Source organism: Zychaea mexicana, assembly GCF_025766255.1.
Source record: "Zychaea mexicana strain RSA 1403 chromosome Unknown BDB00scaffold_107, whole genome shotgun sequence".
NCBI classification, from domain to species: domain Eukaryota; kingdom Fungi; phylum Mucoromycota; class Mucoromycetes; order Mucorales; family Lichtheimiaceae; genus Zychaea; species Zychaea mexicana.
In genome coordinates, this window is record NW_026516770.1 from 123,962 (window position 1) to 142,340 (window position 18,379).

General features: G+C 44.0%; 7 protein-coding genes across 7 annotated transcripts; 4 read left to right on the plus strand and 3 right to left on the minus strand.

The window, feature by feature from the left end:
* Positions 1–1,946: 1,946 nt before the first annotated feature.
* BDB00DRAFT_772360 (kynureninase) lies at positions 1,947–3,162 on the plus strand (the record flags this gene model as incomplete). Its single annotated transcript, XM_053120037.1, has 3 exons — positions 1,947–2,054; positions 2,178–2,396; positions 2,503–3,162. 3 exons carry the CDS (start codon positions 1,947–1,949, stop codon positions 3,160–3,162), a joined length of 987 nt encoding a protein of 328 aa, XP_052974768.1.
* Positions 3,163–3,347: 185 nt separating this feature from the next.
* On the minus strand, positions 3,348–4,436 carry BDB00DRAFT_772420 (uncharacterized protein; the record flags this gene model as incomplete). The annotated part of the gene is made up of 1 exon (XM_053120040.1): positions 3,348–4,436. One exon carries the CDS (start codon positions 4,434–4,436, stop codon positions 3,348–3,350), a length of 1,089 nt encoding a protein of 362 aa, XP_052974769.1.
* Positions 4,437–5,843: 1,407 nt separating this feature from the next.
* On the minus strand, positions 5,844–7,917 carry BDB00DRAFT_772406 (UTP--glucose-1-phosphate uridylyltransferase family; the record flags this gene model as incomplete). Its single annotated transcript, XM_053120038.1, has 5 exons — positions 5,844–6,908; positions 7,098–7,308; positions 7,411–7,487; positions 7,595–7,690; positions 7,840–7,917. The coding sequence occupies 5 exons, from the start codon at positions 7,915–7,917 to the stop codon at positions 5,844–5,846; spliced, it is 1,527 nt and encodes a 508-aa protein (XP_052974770.1).
* A 2,216-nt stretch (positions 7,918–10,133) lies between these two features.
* BDB00DRAFT_877388 (uncharacterized protein) lies at positions 10,134–12,712 on the plus strand (the record flags this gene model as incomplete). The annotated part of the gene is made up of 5 exons (XM_053127609.1): positions 10,134–10,497; positions 10,633–11,999; positions 12,402–12,457; positions 12,536–12,570; positions 12,669–12,712. The coding sequence occupies 5 exons, from the start codon at positions 10,134–10,136 to the stop codon at positions 12,710–12,712; spliced, it is 1,866 nt and encodes a 621-aa protein (XP_052974771.1).
* Positions 12,713–12,890: 178 nt separating this feature from the next.
* On the plus strand, positions 12,891–14,065 carry BDB00DRAFT_847930 (concanavalin A-like lectin/glucanase domain-containing protein). Its single transcript, XM_053125268.1, has 2 exons — positions 12,891–13,595; positions 13,711–14,065. Exons 1-2 carry the CDS (start codon positions 13,012–13,014, stop codon positions 14,009–14,011), a joined length of 885 nt encoding a protein of 294 aa, XP_052974772.1. The 5' UTR covers positions 12,891–13,011; the 3' UTR covers positions 14,012–14,065.
* Positions 14,066–14,698, minus strand: BDB00DRAFT_847932 (camp-regulated phosphoprotein/endosulfine conserved region-domain-containing protein). The gene is made up of 3 exons (XM_053125269.1): positions 14,604–14,698; positions 14,427–14,510; positions 14,066–14,347 (listed from the first exon to the last, which is right to left on the minus strand). Exons 1-3 carry the CDS (start codon positions 14,637–14,639, stop codon positions 14,090–14,092), a joined length of 378 nt encoding a protein of 125 aa, XP_052974773.1. The 5' UTR covers positions 14,640–14,698; the 3' UTR covers positions 14,066–14,089.
* Positions 14,699–18,019, plus strand: BDB00DRAFT_947625 (putative phosphoketolase; the record flags this gene model as incomplete). Its single annotated transcript, XM_053129536.1, has 9 exons — positions 14,699–15,382; positions 15,472–15,593; positions 15,672–15,813; positions 15,894–16,548; positions 16,613–16,737; positions 16,810–16,915; positions 16,997–17,563; positions 17,671–17,728; positions 17,838–18,019. Exons 1-9 carry the CDS (start codon positions 14,943–14,945, stop codon positions 18,017–18,019), a joined length of 2,397 nt encoding a protein of 798 aa, XP_052974774.1. The 5' UTR covers positions 14,699–14,942.
* Between the last annotated feature and the right edge of the window lie 360 nt (positions 18,020–18,379).

Consider the following 18,379-nt stretch of genomic DNA (forward strand, 5'->3'; position numbering starts at 1 on the left):
CTGCTGTCTGTAAAACCCTCAATGTGTTGTGCGTTTCATTGTGCTCAAAGCATGGCCATCCACGGGTTTACTATACCGCACATATGCTGTGCTTGGACATTTTACACACATATGCTTACGTTGATATGTTGTCAATTGGTTAGAGAGTCGAATATTGCAATAAGAATAATGTGTTTTTAAGGACGAATGGTCCCACGATGGATGATGGCGATGCTATTGATTCAGTGACGCAAACAAAAAAAAAAGCATTACATGATGTAAGGAAGGAAGGAAGGAAGGAGGGGGCAGAACCTTGATGTCAGTGATAGAGTGATGGGGGGGGAGGGCTTAAACGGACTTAGACACATGCATGCAAAAGGTGCAACCTGTTTAGAGGATACCTGCTGCAAAAGTGATAGATCATGGCATTTTAACAGACTATTTGTTTGGCAACGAATGACGCTGTATAACAGAAGCGCTATAACTATCTTCTGTAAGGCACTGATGCTTTTGTCGTTGTCGTCGTTAGCTATCTCTTCAGTGGCATCAGTTGAAGTACGGAGAGTGTGTATATCTGTTATGTTCCACGTAGTCGTTGCATACAGATTCGATTTGTCCAGTATGTATCATTACTTACAATTGTTCGTATAGCAAAATCACATTGATAAAAAAGGACTCAATAGCATATGTGCCATGTAAATCGTCCTTTCCTTTCAGGCGAAAGCTCCTGTATTTTTGCAAGTGTAAACAGAGACAACTGCTGCTTGTTCACTTGGTAATATAAATGATGCAACAATACAGAAAATCGTATTATTCAATTAGGATCGAAAGCGATAACGGATGAGGTGATTCACGCTGGCTACATAGAGCACCCATAAGCAATAACAAGAACCATCACTAACCCGGTGCATATTTGTTTTGCATAGCTCAAAGTGCATCTGTGTCTGTGTGCTGTTGCATAGTTCCAAAAGATCACATCATAAAGTACATGAGTCTTTTTTCTGGTAACGTGATAGTGGTGCAAAGGAGGTCATTAAAGACAATTGTCAAGTTCGCATAGATCCAGATGATGATGCATAAAATTTAATCGCGTTCTGTTATAAAGATCGTTCTATATATTTGCCTTTGACGATGGAATCGATAGCGAGAAAGCAGAATATATTATATAAGATGGCCTCTTACTTTTACTGCTCGAGAGTATGTCCCTTGCAAAGAAAAAAACGCGCGCTTCATAGAGTACTTTGGGATCGTTACTGCGTACATGCATTGTTCGTGATATATACACAACTTGCATAGCATGGTAATCCCCGCTCAACTCGCGAGAACAAAAATAAATAACCTCTATTTGGTTTCAACCGAGACATTCGTTTTGTTCTCTTCTTTTTGAAATTACCCACAATGCCATCAAGTTCTGTAATTGACCAATTCAACGAGCTTTCTTCCACCGTAGGCCAATCTCCTCAGTCGCTCGCATTTGCAGAGCACCTGGATAAAGACGACGCTTTAGCGAAATACCGCAACGAGTTCGCCATTCCTGTTAAACGCAATGTGTCTGGTGCGCACCCACACAATGGCAAGTCGATAATGGGGAAAAAATGAGCAATGTTCAGCCTCTTTTTAACCTCGGTACCTTGGTGTATTTCTCTTTTTTATTTTTTTCTGCTGTCACTGTGTGTATAGCTTCTCAACTTGATGAACCCTGTGTTTATTTATGTGGCAATTCGCTTGGATTGATGCCAAAACGGTCTAGCGAACTTGTCAAGGAAGAATTAGACGTTTGGGCTACTCGGTAAGACGCCGTCGTAATCATAGAGTTTTGTGTTTTAATCTCAAACATACACAATTATGCTAGTGGTGTTATGGGCCATTGGGACCATCCTCGTAGCCGTCCCTGGGCTCCTATTGAGGAAAACGTCAGGGGCACCTTTGCCCATCTCGTTGGCGCAAAGACGAGCGAAGTCGTCGCTATGGGAACCTTGACAGCCAACTTGCATGCCATGATGGCTGCATTTTATCGACCCACCGCTGAACGTTTCAAGATCATCATCGAAGCCAAGGCTTTCCCATCTGATCATGTAAAGAAGGGGCCCTAAGGCCGTGGCGTGGGAAAATTCAAAGTGGTGCAGCTTTCATAGAATACCCCACTCATTATTATTATTATTATTATTTATTACCACGGTGATCATCATACCATATAGTACGCTGTGACATCCCAGATTCAATTACACGGTTACGACCCTTCCGTATGCTTGGTAACCATTGCTCCTCGACAAGGGGAAGCCACGTTACGCACAGAGGATATTATCGAGGCCATTCAAAAGGATGATGCCATTGCCCTTGTCTTATTGAGTGGTGTCCAGTACTACACTGGTCAGTTTTTTGAAATGGAAAAGATCACTAAAGCAGGCCATGATCAGGTAACACACAGCCGGACGCGAAAGAACAAAAAGAAAATCACCGAAATTAGTTAAAAGAACTCAACGATTCGAACGGGATATCTTTTTTTTTTGTGCTTTACATCAGGGCTGCGTAGTAGGCTGGGATTTGGCGCATGCTGTGGGTAACGTGCCATTGAAATTGCACGATTGGCAAGTTGACTTTGCTTGCTGGTGCACTTACAAATACTTGAACTCGGGTCCCGGTAATATTGCCGGCGTGTTTGTCCATGAAAACCACTTCAACGACAAGAAACGGCCACGTTTGGCAGGCTGGTGGGGCAACGATAAGACAAACCGTTTCGATATGGCTCCCCTGTTTCGACCGAGTGAAGGTGCCTCTGGATACCAAATCAGTAACCCAAGTGTCATCAACGTGGCCTCCTTGATGGGCTCCTTGGAGCTCTTTGAGAGCGCTACCATGCCCAAACTGCGTGAGAAATCCTTGCGCTTGACCGCGTATCTTGAATACCTCTTGATAACCAAGCTTCAGAAAAAACATATGGAAGCTGGTCACTTTGAGATTTTGACCCCAAGCAATCCAGAGGAGCGTGGTTGCCAGCTTTCTTTGGATTTCCCTGAAAAGATGTTGACCATCTTTGATGCCTTGCAGTCGCGCGGCGTTGTTTGTGACGAGCGCAAGCCTACTGTCATTCGTATTGCGCCTACCCCATTGTACAATACCTATACCGATGTATATTACTGTGTATCCTACTTGGAGGAAATTTTGGACCAAGTTTTTGCTTAATGTGAACTTTTTCATTTGAACCCTGTATCACACAAACAGTACGCCAGTTCTCAGGCTATAACACAAAAAAATAACGGTGTCATCACAATGGATTAGTGGGTCTTTGTGTTAAAGCATTGTATTTATTTATTAGGAACAAGGATATAATTACAAGTAGTGAGCGTTTCCTTTTTCTAAAGCCCAGATTATAGGTCATACTTTGCCTCGAGATATTCATAGATATCTCCAGACGGCTCGTCCGGTGCTGGATCGCGCCAATAGTAGGCAAAGACACTGTCGAGCCACCTGCGGTTCACCTCCTCACCACGAGCAAACGGGCTTTGCAAACTGTTCGAGTGCTTACACTGCGAAGGCGCTGTATAGCACCATGGCACGATCGCCCACGGCTTGAACCCATTCCGCAACACCCGCTGATAGATGCGATAATACAACATGGGCAGCTCCACCTTTTTCTGATCCTTCTGCAACGCCTTGGCCTCGGCAAGCATTTCACACAGATACGGCGAGTCTTGTCGGAAATGCAGCATACCAGTCTGTGAGAACGGATTGCCCTCGACACTCGAGAAACAATCGCCTTGTGCAATCCAATCCAGTTCCAACAACGGGGTCAGTTCACGTACGAAAAAGGCGGACGGCTCAAACCATACACCGCCGTACTGAGCAAGCGCTAATAATGGCATCAGCTCCAGCTGCTGCTGCTGCTGCTGCTTTTCTTTCGCCGTGGCGACCACTTGGACCGCAATCCGAGGATTGCTTTCAATGTGTTGCCAGTAAGGGGATGCCAAGAGGGATTCTTGGGTACTGTCGGCCCACACGACCAGTCGCGTGGTGGTACTGTTTTGGGTCGCCAAGAATGATTTGACAGTCGCCAGCTCGGTTGGGCCAAAGTGGTTCTTGTCAAAGCGGGTGTGGAAAATGGTGTCGTGTGAGGGGATCTGAGGAGACGGTCGGACAGTCGAAGCAAAGCCAAAACAAGTGTCGTCTTGGAGACGGTGGCCGGGTATAAAGTTGTAGTGATGCAGACCTTGGCCTTGTTGGTAATCACTGGAGAGATGCTTGAAGCAGGTACCGTCATGGATCAGTGGCTCAATCACTGCAGGTGCTGGTGGGGAGAGCCATTGTCGAAAGTAAATGCGCATGTGGGTGTCCACCCGACAAACGATAAAAAACGTGATTGCTGTGGGGACTATAATGAAGAGTGCCCATTTCAAAATGCTGAATAAAATTACTTGCGGCTTCCGTCGTACTCGAGTTGTGTATTGATTGAGGCTCATATAGACAGTTGATGAGGCTGACCAGGGCCACCGCATCGTATGTGTATATGTGCTGTGTAAAGTATGGAAAAATATCCTTGGATAAAAGGAGTTTAGGTGATTTGATCTACCCCGTTCGATGCTAAGCTTTAAATCTACGGCCTGGATTGATATGCCTATGACAGTAAGAGCCAATTATCCGATGATTTATATTTGGTATGCCATTCGCGACGTATTGCTGTCTGATCCTTCGGAGGTGGCGACGGATGAATCGGGGACATGCCAAATATTGTATATCTATTATAAGACGAGAAAAGATGAATTTGGGATGTGATAACAAGGGTCTCTATATTCAGTGTCACCTTCATGTATTGGGACTAAACTCTTTGGTGGATGACGACTGAAACAGCTCAGTTATGTGGATCAAGAGCAATTATTTCGAAACAAAGTCGTTGCGCATATACTTCTTTTTTCTTTCTCGTGTGTTATAACGACTTTTCCATGGTGAACAGATCATGGATTTTACCAGTCGAAAACAACTGTTATCGCGTCTTTGCAATGTGCCATGCTCAAGTCTTTTACTATAAAGCCTATAAGCTACCGTAAAAGTACGCAGCTAAACACGCACACAAAAAGAAAAAGTATAACAAACGAGCGAGGGCCCCGCTTCTTGTTTCTGCCGGTTTAAACTAGAAAGAAAGGGAAGCAGCATGCAGAGTATTGTTGTAATGTCTTTCCATATCAAACACTATAAATCTGCAATTTTACATACTAGTAGATTACCAATATGATAACGATGAGATCTAGTTATCTATAACCGACCCAAGTCCTAACTAGTTAGCGCAAAGACATAGTACAAGATGAAAGAAGTCACTTAAACATAAACTCACTATTGTATTTACATAGTACAACCTCAGATTTACGCAGACATCCCTGTTGTGCTGTTGATTCTCCTATCAAAGATAATGATCTATTATGCAGTGTTTTCGTGTCTTCTCATTGCGTTGTATCAAAAAGTAAAAACTTTGGTAGTTGCTAGCATGTTCTGCTCGTCAGCGATAAACTGTCCCCATCTTGATCATTCTTTTCTACCCTATATTATATCCATTTCTATCAACGTTTCCCCCACCCTTTTTCACTATATAACACACACCAATCATTTGCTATGGAGACACCATGAGCCGCCACCTGTTCTAGGTGGAGTATTCAACGTCAATATTGCCATGTATATTCCTTCACATATAAATAGGTAGTCATGGTGATTGCTGGATTGTTTGCGTAATATATTTTGTGCTATGAACATGTTTTGCATTTGTGTATGGCGTGCGCGTGTGTTTGCATGACGTGTATGAGGAGAGAAAAAGGTGCAATATTATGTGGGGTGGTGAGGGAGGTGGGTGGGGCAGCGGCAGGATATATATGTAATGTTTAGTGGTCCAGGATACGGAGATTGCCAGTGACAACCTTGTTCTCGAGAATGGCACCCGAAGGGATATCAATGCGCTCACCATGGTTGGCTACAATGATGACCGTGCCACGCAGCTCGACATCAGCACCAAATGTGACATCGCCAGTGACGGTCAAGTGATCCAACTCGAGGATATGAGGGATGGTCTTGAACCGAGACAAAAAGTGCTGAACCTTCTTGAAATGGTCACCAAGCTTGACAAGAGGAACCGTGTTGAACATGCGCTGGGGATTCACCGCAAGCTGGCCGTGCACAAGGGAATACAGGTTGGACGTCACCAAGAACAGATCCGAGGTTGACTTGACGGGCAAGAAGCGAGTACGCGGTACATTGACACCATGGGCGTTGCGGAAGTGCTTGATACCAGCACCCACAGCCGTCTCCAGTTGGATGACCTTTTCGCCAGTATCCGTCGTCTTGTTGTTGACAATGATCTCCAGATCCATCGATTCTTCCTCCAGGACACGCTTGATGGCTCGGAGGTTGATCCACAAGTTGTTGGTGTTGAAGATCTTGAATTTCTTGATCGACTTGAAGTCCTCAATATGCTCGCTGGGGACCTGCGCAATTTCCAACAGCCGGATTTGGCCATTGTAGTCAACCAAAGTACCACCCTTGATATCAGCCTTCGTCTTATCCGTCAGTTCCAACATAAACTCGGCGTCGCTCTCGACCATGTGATGCAGAATCTTCAGGTCCACGGTGGCACCCAGGTTGTCCACATTGGAAATAAAGAGGTACTCCTTGCCTTCGCCCAACAATTGATCCAGCAAACCCGAGTTGTACAACGACTCGTAGAGATCACCGTGGCCTGGGGGGTACCACTGCTCGATGGGCGAGTCGGGCGAACGGGGCACTGGCAACAGGGACTCCTTGTTGATACGTGGATGGCGGCTCTGGTTGAACGTCGTGATGTTGATGTTGTGGGTGGCATACTTTTGTACGATACGGCGGGTTTCTTCGTCCGTGTTGAATGAGTTCATCAAGATAAATGGGACATTGACGTCATGTTTCCTGTTGAGGTACTATTCACGTAATTAGGGCGCGGGAAGACAAAAAAGTAATAATGATGTGAATTTAGCGCACAGTCCAACTGTCCAACAGCCGATACACACACACACACACACATACACATACACATACAGATACACAAGAAAGCTATTTCAAGAACTCTCCCACTTATCGAACGTATGAATTCAGTATCATCAATTTACCTCAATTTGACGCACGCTCAAGTCCAAAAAAGTCATGCCGTCACGAACTTCAATCGCAGATTTAGGACCGACACAGCCCATGGTGGTACCCAAACCGCCGTTGAGCTTGAGCACAGCCAACTTGTTCAACTCCTGAGCCGAGGTAGACTCGTTCAACGTGCTGTAATGCACAATCTGCTCGGGCGAAGGAGACTGGATCTTGTCCCAATCCCTAATGTTTTGTGTGGGAAATGTTAGAGGGTCATCTGACTTGCACTGTACCGGGTGTTCCTCCCCCTTCCCCCATTCTATTTTCTCGGATCTGCACACTTACAGTTTAGCTCCCTTGGCCTTTTCGTCCATAAATCGGGTGAACAGCATGTAGAAGCCATCCATCTCTTGTTGGAAGAACTATTGCCCATTGATGTGTTGTCATCAGTACCCTCTGAACTACTCTCACCAGGTTTCATTTCATCCAACCCCAATGATTAAAAGAAATGGAGGAGGTAACCACAAACCTTGCGCTCGTCCTCTGACTTGATCTGTGCCGCCAAACGGCTCAACTCGGTCTTCATGGCCTTGGCCGCAGCTGCAGAGCTGGCGCCTTGAAAATCCTAGATATCAACAGGACAAGATTAGAACAGGCGAGCCCAGAGAAAGACCTTTCGCTCCATAAAAAAGAAAAACGCGTGTCTGGCATGACATATGCATAGTATGGCCAACAAGCAGGCACATGGAAAAGGTACAAGGTATATCCACTTACGAGCGTCGAGAGAGTGTGAGGGTGATGTCTGTCGGGAGGTGTAATTCCAGCGGAAGCTTTTCGTCCAAACGATGCCATGTTTGAAATCTGCTAAAGTGGGAGTGGAAATGAAGATGAAAGAAAGAAGTTTCTGGTTCTCTCGCTCGAGCTCCTGGGAGACGCAAGCATATTTATTGGGCATAGTGCGCGTTCAAAAGTCCGCTCTCGGCGAAGCGTTGGCTTGCTCCCAAAATAAAACCACACACACACACACACACACCCCAAAGGCAGCATAAATTCTGCGGGATAAATCATTGACTTTAATTTTTCACTTTTCGGAAAAGACGGGTTCGGGCTACTAGCCAATGATTCTGGCAATCATGGGATATTCTGAGCACAAACGAAACCGGTTGGTCTGGTGACGGTCATTGTTGCTTATGAAGCGAGTGGCAGCAAATCTCTGCTCGCTGTCCTTGTTCTGTCTCTTATCGATCCGGGAACAGAAAATAGAATAGACGAATTTCAATTGGTTGGGACTTTTTGATCCGTGATCATTACCTGCAGTGTTGATTGGTCATCCGTACATCTTTGCTCGTATTCTCGGGCTTTTCGCGGATGTGCTTGGAAAGCAAGGGCTGACAAATGCTTTTACGCCCACGCCAGATCCCTAACGTACGATCATCTATATACATTATCATTACTGTATTCCACTCTGACTGCCTAAACCCCCCCTCCCTCCCTGCTTTATTTAAAACCGAAAAGGTGCAAAGATAGCTCTAACTTACCTCCGATTGAAATTTCATCGGGCACGCCGATCATCTCGGCTCTGCAAAATTATCCTTGTAACACACACAATATGTAAAGTAGCGGGCTAGAGCTATTTTGGACATTTCCCAACTTTACTGGTGCCACCTTTTTCTGTTTGTACCATCGCCAATATAGACTTGTTGTTGGGCTGCTGTATGGATACATGCTTGCCCTGGAAGTGTTGTAGGTCATGATTGACCTAGATTCGCGCAGGAAATCATAGTGACGTCGTGCTGTTTCGCTTTCATAAGATTCAATGATCATAATGATGATGTTATATCTCGCTTTTCCTTATAATCAAAAGAACATGTATTCTTAGAATTCCCCGTACATTACATGTACGTTTATACCCCAAAGATGCCAGACAAAAGAAAAGTTGGGGCCTTTTCTTCTCCAAAAAGGATGTGTTTTCTTTGTGGACAAACTTAAAAACTGTCTTGATATAGCTGTTGCTGAAAAGCCAGAACAGACTGCAGGGTACAGCAAAACCATCAGAAACGAACTTTAAAAATGTCTAAATTTGATACGATAATGACCCCACTTGTTTGCCACAAACTGGCCAAGTCTTAATTATGATCCTTTCTTGATTTTCTAATTAGATCCTTGTTTTGAAAAAGAAAAAATGGACCCTTCCAGGGCTCTGTACAGGGTTCCTTAAAACACCGCGCGCCGTATCGCGGTTTCAGCCAGTGCACTGCTCCTTCTTTGCCAGCACTTCCTCATTAGCGTATGGTTGCCAAGGAAACAACAAGCGAGTAGAATAGCGAACAAATAAGCAGTAACTACGTAACAAGTACGATTGTGTGTTAGTTTTTGCTCGCATTGAACCGCCTTCGATCTTATCTTCAGGAATGGCTTGTATGTAACCGTCAATAAACTGTTATCACAGCGGCCCTATCATACTGAAACATGTGTTGCAATATAACAGTGATGTAACATTGGAAATTGTATCCTACTGCAACCCCCGTCCCCGACTTGAGTCAGTAGCTCTCTCTTCTTTGAAGCACACACGCATGTATCTTCTACATTGCTTGACATCCGAACCGGAGTTGGTTTATGCATTAATAGCTCTTTTGTTTACATAAGAGTCCATTGCTATTTCTCTTTTTATTGATCCGTGGCCTAGTGTAATGTTGTCACTGCAGGGTATACCACAAAAAAATGAATGTTTTATATAAGCTCATCAATTTTAACAATGAGGCACTTGAGCTGACAATGATGCTGGCTACTATTTGGAGATAACCAACGCATTTGTCTTACATAACAGACCACAATTCAACATTACCACAGGATTACCCTCTGCACCTTATACATAATGCGAATAAAGTTGAGAATATCTATCTGCGGTAATAAACATCCTTAGGTGACAGTTGTCCACACAATGAGTAATGGTCTTTTGAATCAGAATGCTGCTGTAACATAAAAGGAGGCGAGTTTATGCTTTCAATGTTTACTCTCTTTCCTTCCTTCCATTAAATCTTTCGTCCTTTCTTTCTCGAAGCTCACAAATGACGAGGTTATTGCATACCTCGTCGACTCCAATAGATCGGAGCGATCCTTTAAAGCAATTAAATTCAGACGTTCTTGAACAGGTATTTTCTCAATTCACGCAAAGTGACATTATCGAATGCATGCTTGTGTGCCGCCTTTGGCGCGAACAAGCACTGACACTATCGTTCAAGCCATGGCAAGATCTCCAGCTGAATGGCAAAAAAGAACGACGACTTCCTCGAAGACCTCCTCCTTTCAGCAACTATATTCGCACCGTGCTCTTTGACTGCTATACAAATACAATGTGGGACAATTACCGCTTCTATCGTCAACTACGTACCGTCATCGAGTCTTGGGGCTGTCAAAATATCAGTACGCTTGGTAAGTTCCTGCGTTTGCTGATTTTGTGTCACACGTGAGTTTTAAATGCAGTAGCAGTAGTGATACAGACAGAGTGAAGGAAAAAGAAAACGATATGTTGACTTACACATGTACATACCATTAAATATCATCTAGTATTCACCAGATGTCATTCTGGTGTTGAACAGCACTTTATCAATCTGTTGAAGAAACTGACAAACAGTCTGCGCGTGCTTATTTTCGACGAGCAGCCATCTAACCTACCATTTCTCGCTATTCTTGCGGCATGTCCCAATTTACGAACCCTCCATTTCCAGCTGCAGTTTGAATATCACTACAGCATGTATGTTGAAGACCCAATATCTGCACCACTACTAGCAAAAGAAGAAAAGAAGAACACAACTATCACGTTTGACAATTTGACATGCATGTCTCTGGATTACGTATTGAATACAAACCAGATCAACAACATCCTGCGACGGTGTCCGAATTTACGCTGCGTGCGGTATGGCAGCAACACGATCTGTAGGTGGCAATTCACGGATCTGAGCAGTATAATAAAACATTGTCCGCGTGTAGAATACATTGAGTGTAACCGCTTGGACAAGGGCGACGACCGTATAGACGACAATCTCAATGGCACATTCTACACAGAGCAGTCATCAAAATGGAAGCAATATAAAGACAAGGATAATTCATGGTTCTTACGACGTGCGTTATCGGGCAAGCATGATGGTTTACGTGTATTCAAATACGTTGGAACGAAGTCTAGGTTAGACGATTTTGGGGACATTGTCAACGTGTTAAAATACAGTCAGGACTCGCTCGAGACTTTGCAATTGGCAAATTGTCAATTAGAAGCTCTTCTTAGCAAAGGCAGTCGCAACAACATCCAGATGCGCAACCTTCGAAAATTGGTCATTGGAAACGATATCTGTACTTCCACGAGCGAGCTATGTGCATTCATTAGCCACTGTACTATGCTGACACACATTCAACTTGACGCAACTTTGGAAGTTCTGACCGCTCCGGCGTTCGTAAGGGTCTTGAAACGACTACCAGCACTGACAACACTCGGATTTCGATTACCTTATGAATCCTTCTGGTCGCAACAAATTCGTCAAGATCGAATCACAACATCTCTGCTGCAAGCACTGGGATCTCACTTTTCTGGCAACAACGATGATAGCTGTTGTTCTATTGCAAATTTGACTTTTGGCACCGCTACACAAGGATTTCCGATATCCAATGCTATTTTGGACGCCATCAGCTCGTTTGGTGTTCTGCGCTCCATTGAACTCCACAACAACGGTGAATACTTGTCCGAGTCGCAAAGTCTTGACAAATTTACAGATATGCTTTTAAAGAAAAACACGTTACTCCAACGCATGTGGTTAAGAAACTTTGCCTTGTCAATCTATGCTTTTGTCTATCTCGGTCGTTTGGTTACATTGCAGGAACTACGCTTGACACAATGCTCTACAATATACCAAAAAGCTCTAGAAATGCTTATCAAGCACAAGGTACTAGAAAGGTGCTATTCGCTCAAGATTTTGACAGTAGAGGGCCATCCAACGCATATTTGGAGATATCAAAAGAAGTGCTTTAATTACTTGAAAAGCAATGGCTATTACAGAAAGGGGTGACGAAGAAGGTGGCAGCAACATGTATGGTGTGCAACATGTTTTTGTGCTCAAATAACTCTTTTTTATCCATCATTGATAGTGCTTTGTATCAGCATCCCAAATAAAAACCGATACCAATATCTTTGCTAACCCAAAACCTTCAGAATTTATGTATTACGTTAAAACGTCTACACATCATCTTTATACCATAGAGACAATTGACTGCATGCATATCATATACATTCTTGCTTCTTGTACATAGTCAAGAAGGATCGTATCACTGTTTTCTCTTCTGTGTAGAATTGTCGCTACCACTCAATTCCACTCTACCTCATCAACAGCCTCCAAGGAATCTTGTATGTCAAATTGGGCAAGGACAGCATCATCTTTAAGTTCTTGCTACTGAATATACGTCACTTACACAATCCCTCTAGGGCTGCAGATGCTCACTTGATATTTGCATTGATCCGTATGCTTTAAGTATTAAGCGCACTGCTTGCTCCTGTTCATGTCTGTGGTAACGTGGAGTTTGGTCGTCATGAGATACGAAATGGATGGTATAACAAGAGTTCCAAGTCTCGCCTATGCTCAAACGTATACGGTATCTATGATCATGCTCGTGCATATTGTAAAGACTTGCAATATTTTTTGCCCTAGTGTATACTGTGAAAGGAAAGGGCGTGATTAATTGAATATTGGATATTAGCTTGTACGCTTGTTAGATGAAAACATGCCTTATTGATACAATCACTCTTTAAACAGACGGCATGCTATTATATAGCAACGCCTCAGCGTAGCCTTTCTCTCATCTCTTCGTCTGTGCTCAGCATTTTTGCGGGTTATAATGCAGCAATCCGAGAATTCCATATAAAAAGCACAGCCATAGTATTTTTCCTCTTTCTACGCTATTATGCCGGAATTTGTCGAAGAAGAACCACCGAGCTACCAGCACGCTTTCCAAGCTGGTCTCGATGAAGATTCCGTTGTTCACGAATTTGGCCGGTTCAAGGACACCAGTCTCGATTCATTCGAAAGAGGCGAACTATTTGTACAAGCATTCCGATCCCAGATCAATGGAGCTGTTCCTCCAGAATTAGTGGAACAAGTGCGCCAACATGGGCTTCAATCTGTACAGCGACTGGATCAAACGACACACAGTAACTCATTATTTAAGCACCCTTTGGCTACTGCAAACCAGCCGCCGTTTCATATTACTACCATGTCCGGTGATGATAGTCTTACTCCTATTGTCGAGTTTTGGCCACGGCTGCGTAACCGTGGTAATGATATGGATTGGGATATCACGTTACAAGCGACGCATCCATACCTTGTATCCTATGGGGAAGGTGATGATAAAGTACACTCGCTGCATTATTTCGAAATCACAGTGCAAGAGGCCAAATCCGATGTGGTCTTGTCAATAGGATTGTCGACAAAACCATATCCTCTATTTCGAATGCCAGGTTGGAACAACCACTCGATCGGATATCATAGGTAGATGATGATAGAAAGGAATTCTTATTCATTATAATGTACCTGCTGTAAAGAAAAAGGAACACATGAAGAGGGGAAGGGAAAGGCGAAGCTAAATAACATATACAATGCATAGTGACGATGGAAGAAAGTTTATCGACGACGCCTCAGGAGGTCAAGATTACGGACCGAGCTGGAAAAAAGGCGATACTGTCGGGTGTGGCTACTCTCCCACGGAAGGCAATGTGTTCTTCACGAAGAACGGACAGATGCTAGGCATTGCGTATTCCAGCATATCCCCGCTAAACTACTATGCTAGTCTGGCAGCAGATGGCCATGCCAAGGTTAATGTCAACTTTGGTACACGACCTTTCCTCTATTACCCACCACCTCCTCCTCCCTCTTCTTCTTTTTCGTATCCTCCTCCTCCACTGTAGTACTGTATTGATTGAAAAAAAAGAATAAAAAACAAACAATGCATATAGAAAGGAAAACACACAACATTCTTTTTTATTTTATTGCTGCTGAGCGATCGTGGTGGTATCTGGTTTGGGGGTCAAAGTCGGTTTGTTGGATTCCTCCGTTGTCGTGGCACCACCAGCAGCAGTATCGGGAACAAGTGGGCTCTCCTTGACAGGGCTTGAGCTGGAGCTTGAGTTTGGGTTCGAATGAGGAATCGTGTCTGGCGATGGATGTTCTGATCCGATCGCTACTTCGGGCTCCTTGCCCGCCTTTGACAATGCATAGTCACCGGAGTCAAAGTACTTGCGCTCCTACAAATGTCAAGGAAAAGCTATTGTGAACTGGCAGCTCTTCATTAGCTTAAATAAATGAGATTGGGAAAAAACAAACCTTTAATTTATGGCCCAAGAGATCCTTGCGATCAGGAAGCTTGCCATACATTCGAAACAGTTTCCGCTCTTCCTCATTGAGTTGCTATATGCAGAAAAGTTGAACCAGTCAGCGGGCTCTGCTTCCTCAAACCTTGCAATCCCCTTTTGTTTTTCCAAACGACAAAAGAATGCTCACACTTAAATCAATCTTGTTTGCTTTTGCAGGATGCATAATTTGTTGTTGTTTTTTCTTGCGAAGCTAAATGGGCACTACTGGAAAAAGAGAGAAGGGTGCAACACCAACTTTTTCGTCTCACAGTCCAAAGAGTATGGTGCGTGCGGGTGGCACGCAACTCCGCTGGTTGTGCTGTCTCGATGCGTGCGTATTGATTGCGTTGATTGTCATCCACCACATAAACCCTTGCACATCACTTTGACGTCAATACTAGCTCTTATATAAAAAAGATGTTCAATTCGACTGCTTTCTCTGTTTTACTTTTTCCTTGAATCATTAATTAAGAATAAAGAAAATACCATGTCTACTGATTCTGCTACTACCACCTCTTTTACTACTTCAGGCGTTCAGTTGGATGTGAACAAAGTCAGTGACAGCGATCTCGCACCTTATGTTACGCTGCAGCGTGCAGCCAATTATCTGGCGGGAGCCATGATTTTCCTAAAGTCAAACGTGCTACTCGAAAATCCGCTAAAACCGGACGATATAAAGCCAAGACTCTTAGGCCATTGGGGTACTTGCCCGGGCATTAACTTGACCTATGCACACTGCACGCGCCTTATCAAGCAACACAATCTCAACATGTTGTTCGTGACCGGACCAGGCCATGGCGCCCCTGCCAACCTTGCCAACCTCTTTCTCGAACGTTCCATCACAAAGTATTATCCAAAATACTCGTACGATCGGGAAGGTCTCGAGCGTTTGATCCGCGGCTTTTCTTGGCCGTCTGGTTTCCCAAGGTAAAGAATAATTAGCATCGTACTTCATGATAGGTTCTCAAAGAAGAATGTGGCCACTTAAACTACAAACTGTGCTATTTTTCTTATAGCCATACTAACTCTGAAGTGCCGGGCCAAATCCATGAAGGAGGCGAGTTGGGATATGCACTCGCTGTAAGTTTTGGTGCTGTACTCGATAATCCTGATTTAATTGTCACTTGCATAATAGGAGGTGAGTGGCGACGTTTCACAACAGCTCTTCTTATCGTTTTCGACAAAGTTTGAACATGATTCTACGTTATAAATTTAGACGGCGAAGCCGAAACTGGACCCACAGCAACTGCATGGCATGCATTCAAGTACTTGGATCCAGCAAAGTCAGGCGCTGTGCTGCCCGTGCTTCATTTAAACGGTTTCAAAATTGCTAATCGTACCATTTACGGATGTATGAGGTGAGCTCATATTTTGTCGTGGAATCCCCTTTAAATTTTTGCTGCAAAACAAATCTAACACAGCATATTGGCTGCTATAGTGACGACGAATTGATTGCTCTATTCAGTGGCTATGGTTATCAAGTACGCATCGTTACTGACAACATGGATACGTTGCAACGTGACATGGCCGTATCCCTAGGTTGGGCGGTGCAAGAAATCCAAGCGATTCAAAAAGCAGCGCGGTCGGGCAACAAGCCGATATACAAACCCCGTTGGCCCATTGTCATCCTGCGCTCACCCAAAGGTTGGACTGGACCTAAAGAAGCCCATGGCAAGCCTATTGAAGGCACCTTCCATGCTCACCAAGTACCCCTGCCCAAAGCCAAAAAGGATGATGAAGAACTCAAGCTGTTGGAATCGTGGTTGTTGGAATATCATCCAGACAAGCTGTTTGACAAAAAGCATGGCTACGCACCCGTAAAAGAAATCCAGGACTGTTTTCCTGACGACGAGGCATTGCGGATGGGTATGCGCATCGAGACCCATGAAGGGTCCTACAAGAAATTGGATACCCCTCGTTGGGAAGACTATTGTATCGACAAGGATGAAGACACATCGTCTATGGACGCAACAGGTGGATATCTCGCCGAAGTGATCAAGCGTAATCATAGCACGTTCAGGATCTTCTCGCCTGACGAATTGACATCCAACAAATTGACGCGTGTACTTGACGCCACAAATCGGACGATGGAGGTAATATACACGTAAAGCTCTCTGTCGCATTCATGATAAGCTGATATATCAATATACTTTCCAGTGGGATAAGGATCTCTTCACCAAAGGCGGTCGGATCATCGAGGTTCTTTCAGAGCACACTTGTCAGGGTCTCCTGCAAGGCTACACATTAACTGGAAGAACAGGTTTATTCCCAAGCTACGAAGCGTAAGTAGCATTCGTACTTTTCTTTTTAACAGTAATAGAGAGACTATGCTCATTTTCAATCAAATACAAAAGGTTCCTTGGTATCATAACGACTATGCTGATCCAGTATGCCAAGTTTTTGAAACTGGGAGAAGAAACGCTATGGCGAAGACCAGTGCCATCCATCAATTACATCGAGGTAAAAAAGGCGATTTCTTCTACTTGCGTATCAAGATGAGAAGGAAGAAACAAACTCACATGCTCGCTTTGAATCTTGTAGAGTAGCACATTATGGCGACAAGAGCATAATGGGTTCAGTCACCAAAATCCAGCCTTTTTGAATAACCTGATGAATTTGAAATCAAATATGATCCGCATCTATCTCCCACCTGACGCCAACTGCATGGTCTCAACGATCGACCACTGTTTAAGATCTACCAACTATATCAATCTTGTTATTAGCGCCAAGAACCCCACCCCGCTTTGGATCACTTCGGCCGAAAAAGCCGCCGAACACTGTCGAGCCGGTATATCCGTATGGTGCGAGTACAGCACAGATGGCGGTAAAGAGCCAGACGTTGTGATTGCCGGATGTGGTGTCGAGACAACATTCGAGGCCGTTGCAGCTGCAGCTTTACTTCACAAAGATTGTCCCGATCTACGTGTGCGTCTAGTCAATGTCACAGATCTGATGGTGCTTGGTCAGACCCATTCACATAGATTGTCCCAAGACGAATTCGAGGCTATTTTCACACCGGATAAGCCTGTTGTTTTCAATTTCCATGGATATCCTTCGGCCATCCACAGTCTTGCTTATGATCGTGTCAGTGGCAGACGCATGTCTGTGGTGCGTATATATATTCCTTTGGGGTTGAATGTTATACTACTATGTATACAGAATCAGAAAAGTGTGTGTGATAATAGTTTTTACTTATGGATAATGTCTATCAATAGCATGGATACAACGAGGAGGGAACCACCACTACTCCTTTCCGAATGCTTACGGCGAATGGTAAGATCTGTCACAGATTCGCTGCTGCTTCATGATAGAACGAAGGAAGAAATCTTTATAAGCTTACTAAAACTTTGTAATGGTTTTGGCGTTTTCCACGCAAAAACAGGATGCTCGAGGTATGATCTTGCTATTGACGCATTACATAAAGTTCAGCCCAACCATCCTACGGTCAACATCAAGGCCCGTACATTAATTTCGAATTATCAGCATGCGATCCGTCAGCATGAAAAGTACATTGAAGAATACGGGACAGATCCAGAAGAGTTATCTCAAAAACCTCGTTTTTAAGCTGCGGATTGGTATTCTACATTCGAGATCAGCATATTCTTTCAACTCTAAAAAATAAAAAACTATGGATGTCAATTTTGATGGGATGAATAGATAATTATTTGAGAGGTTGATTCTGGCGATATAATGTATGCAATTTTCACTCATGCTCACCAAGCGAACGGTAACTGCCAGAATGATTTTCGCCTGGGTTGAACGACTAGCCCTCTCGTTCGCTCGGTGAAGAAACGCTTAGCAGAACCTAAAACAGCAAGACCGCAAAATATTCCGGACGAGGCTCGAGGTTTATTTCCCTTTATAAGTGCAATGTTCCGTCCTGGGAAGATAGAACTGGCAGTTTATGCGGTGACCTGGAAAATC

Excerpts from the sequence above, each read along its gene's own strand:
- BDB00DRAFT_847932 (XM_053125269.1), bottom strand. The coding sequence starts at position 14,639 with ATGCATCCTGCAAAAGCAAACAAGATTGATTTAAGT. Across the intron at positions 14,511-14,603 it reads CAAACAAGATTGATTTAAGT|CAACTCAATGAGGAAGAGCG; the intron begins GTGAGCATTCTT and ends TTCTGCATATAG. Across the intron at positions 14,348-14,426 it reads TCTTGGGCCATAAATTAAAG|GAGCGCAAGTACTTTGACTC; the intron begins GTTTGTTTTTTC and ends TGACATTTGTAG.
- BDB00DRAFT_847930 (XM_053125268.1), top strand. The coding sequence starts at position 13,012 with ATGCCGGAATTTGTCGAAGAAGAACCACCGAGCTACCAGCACGCTTTC. Across the intron at positions 13,596-13,710 it reads CACTCGATCGGATATCATAG|TGACGATGGAAGAAAGTTTA; the intron begins GTAGATGATGAT and ends TACAATGCATAG.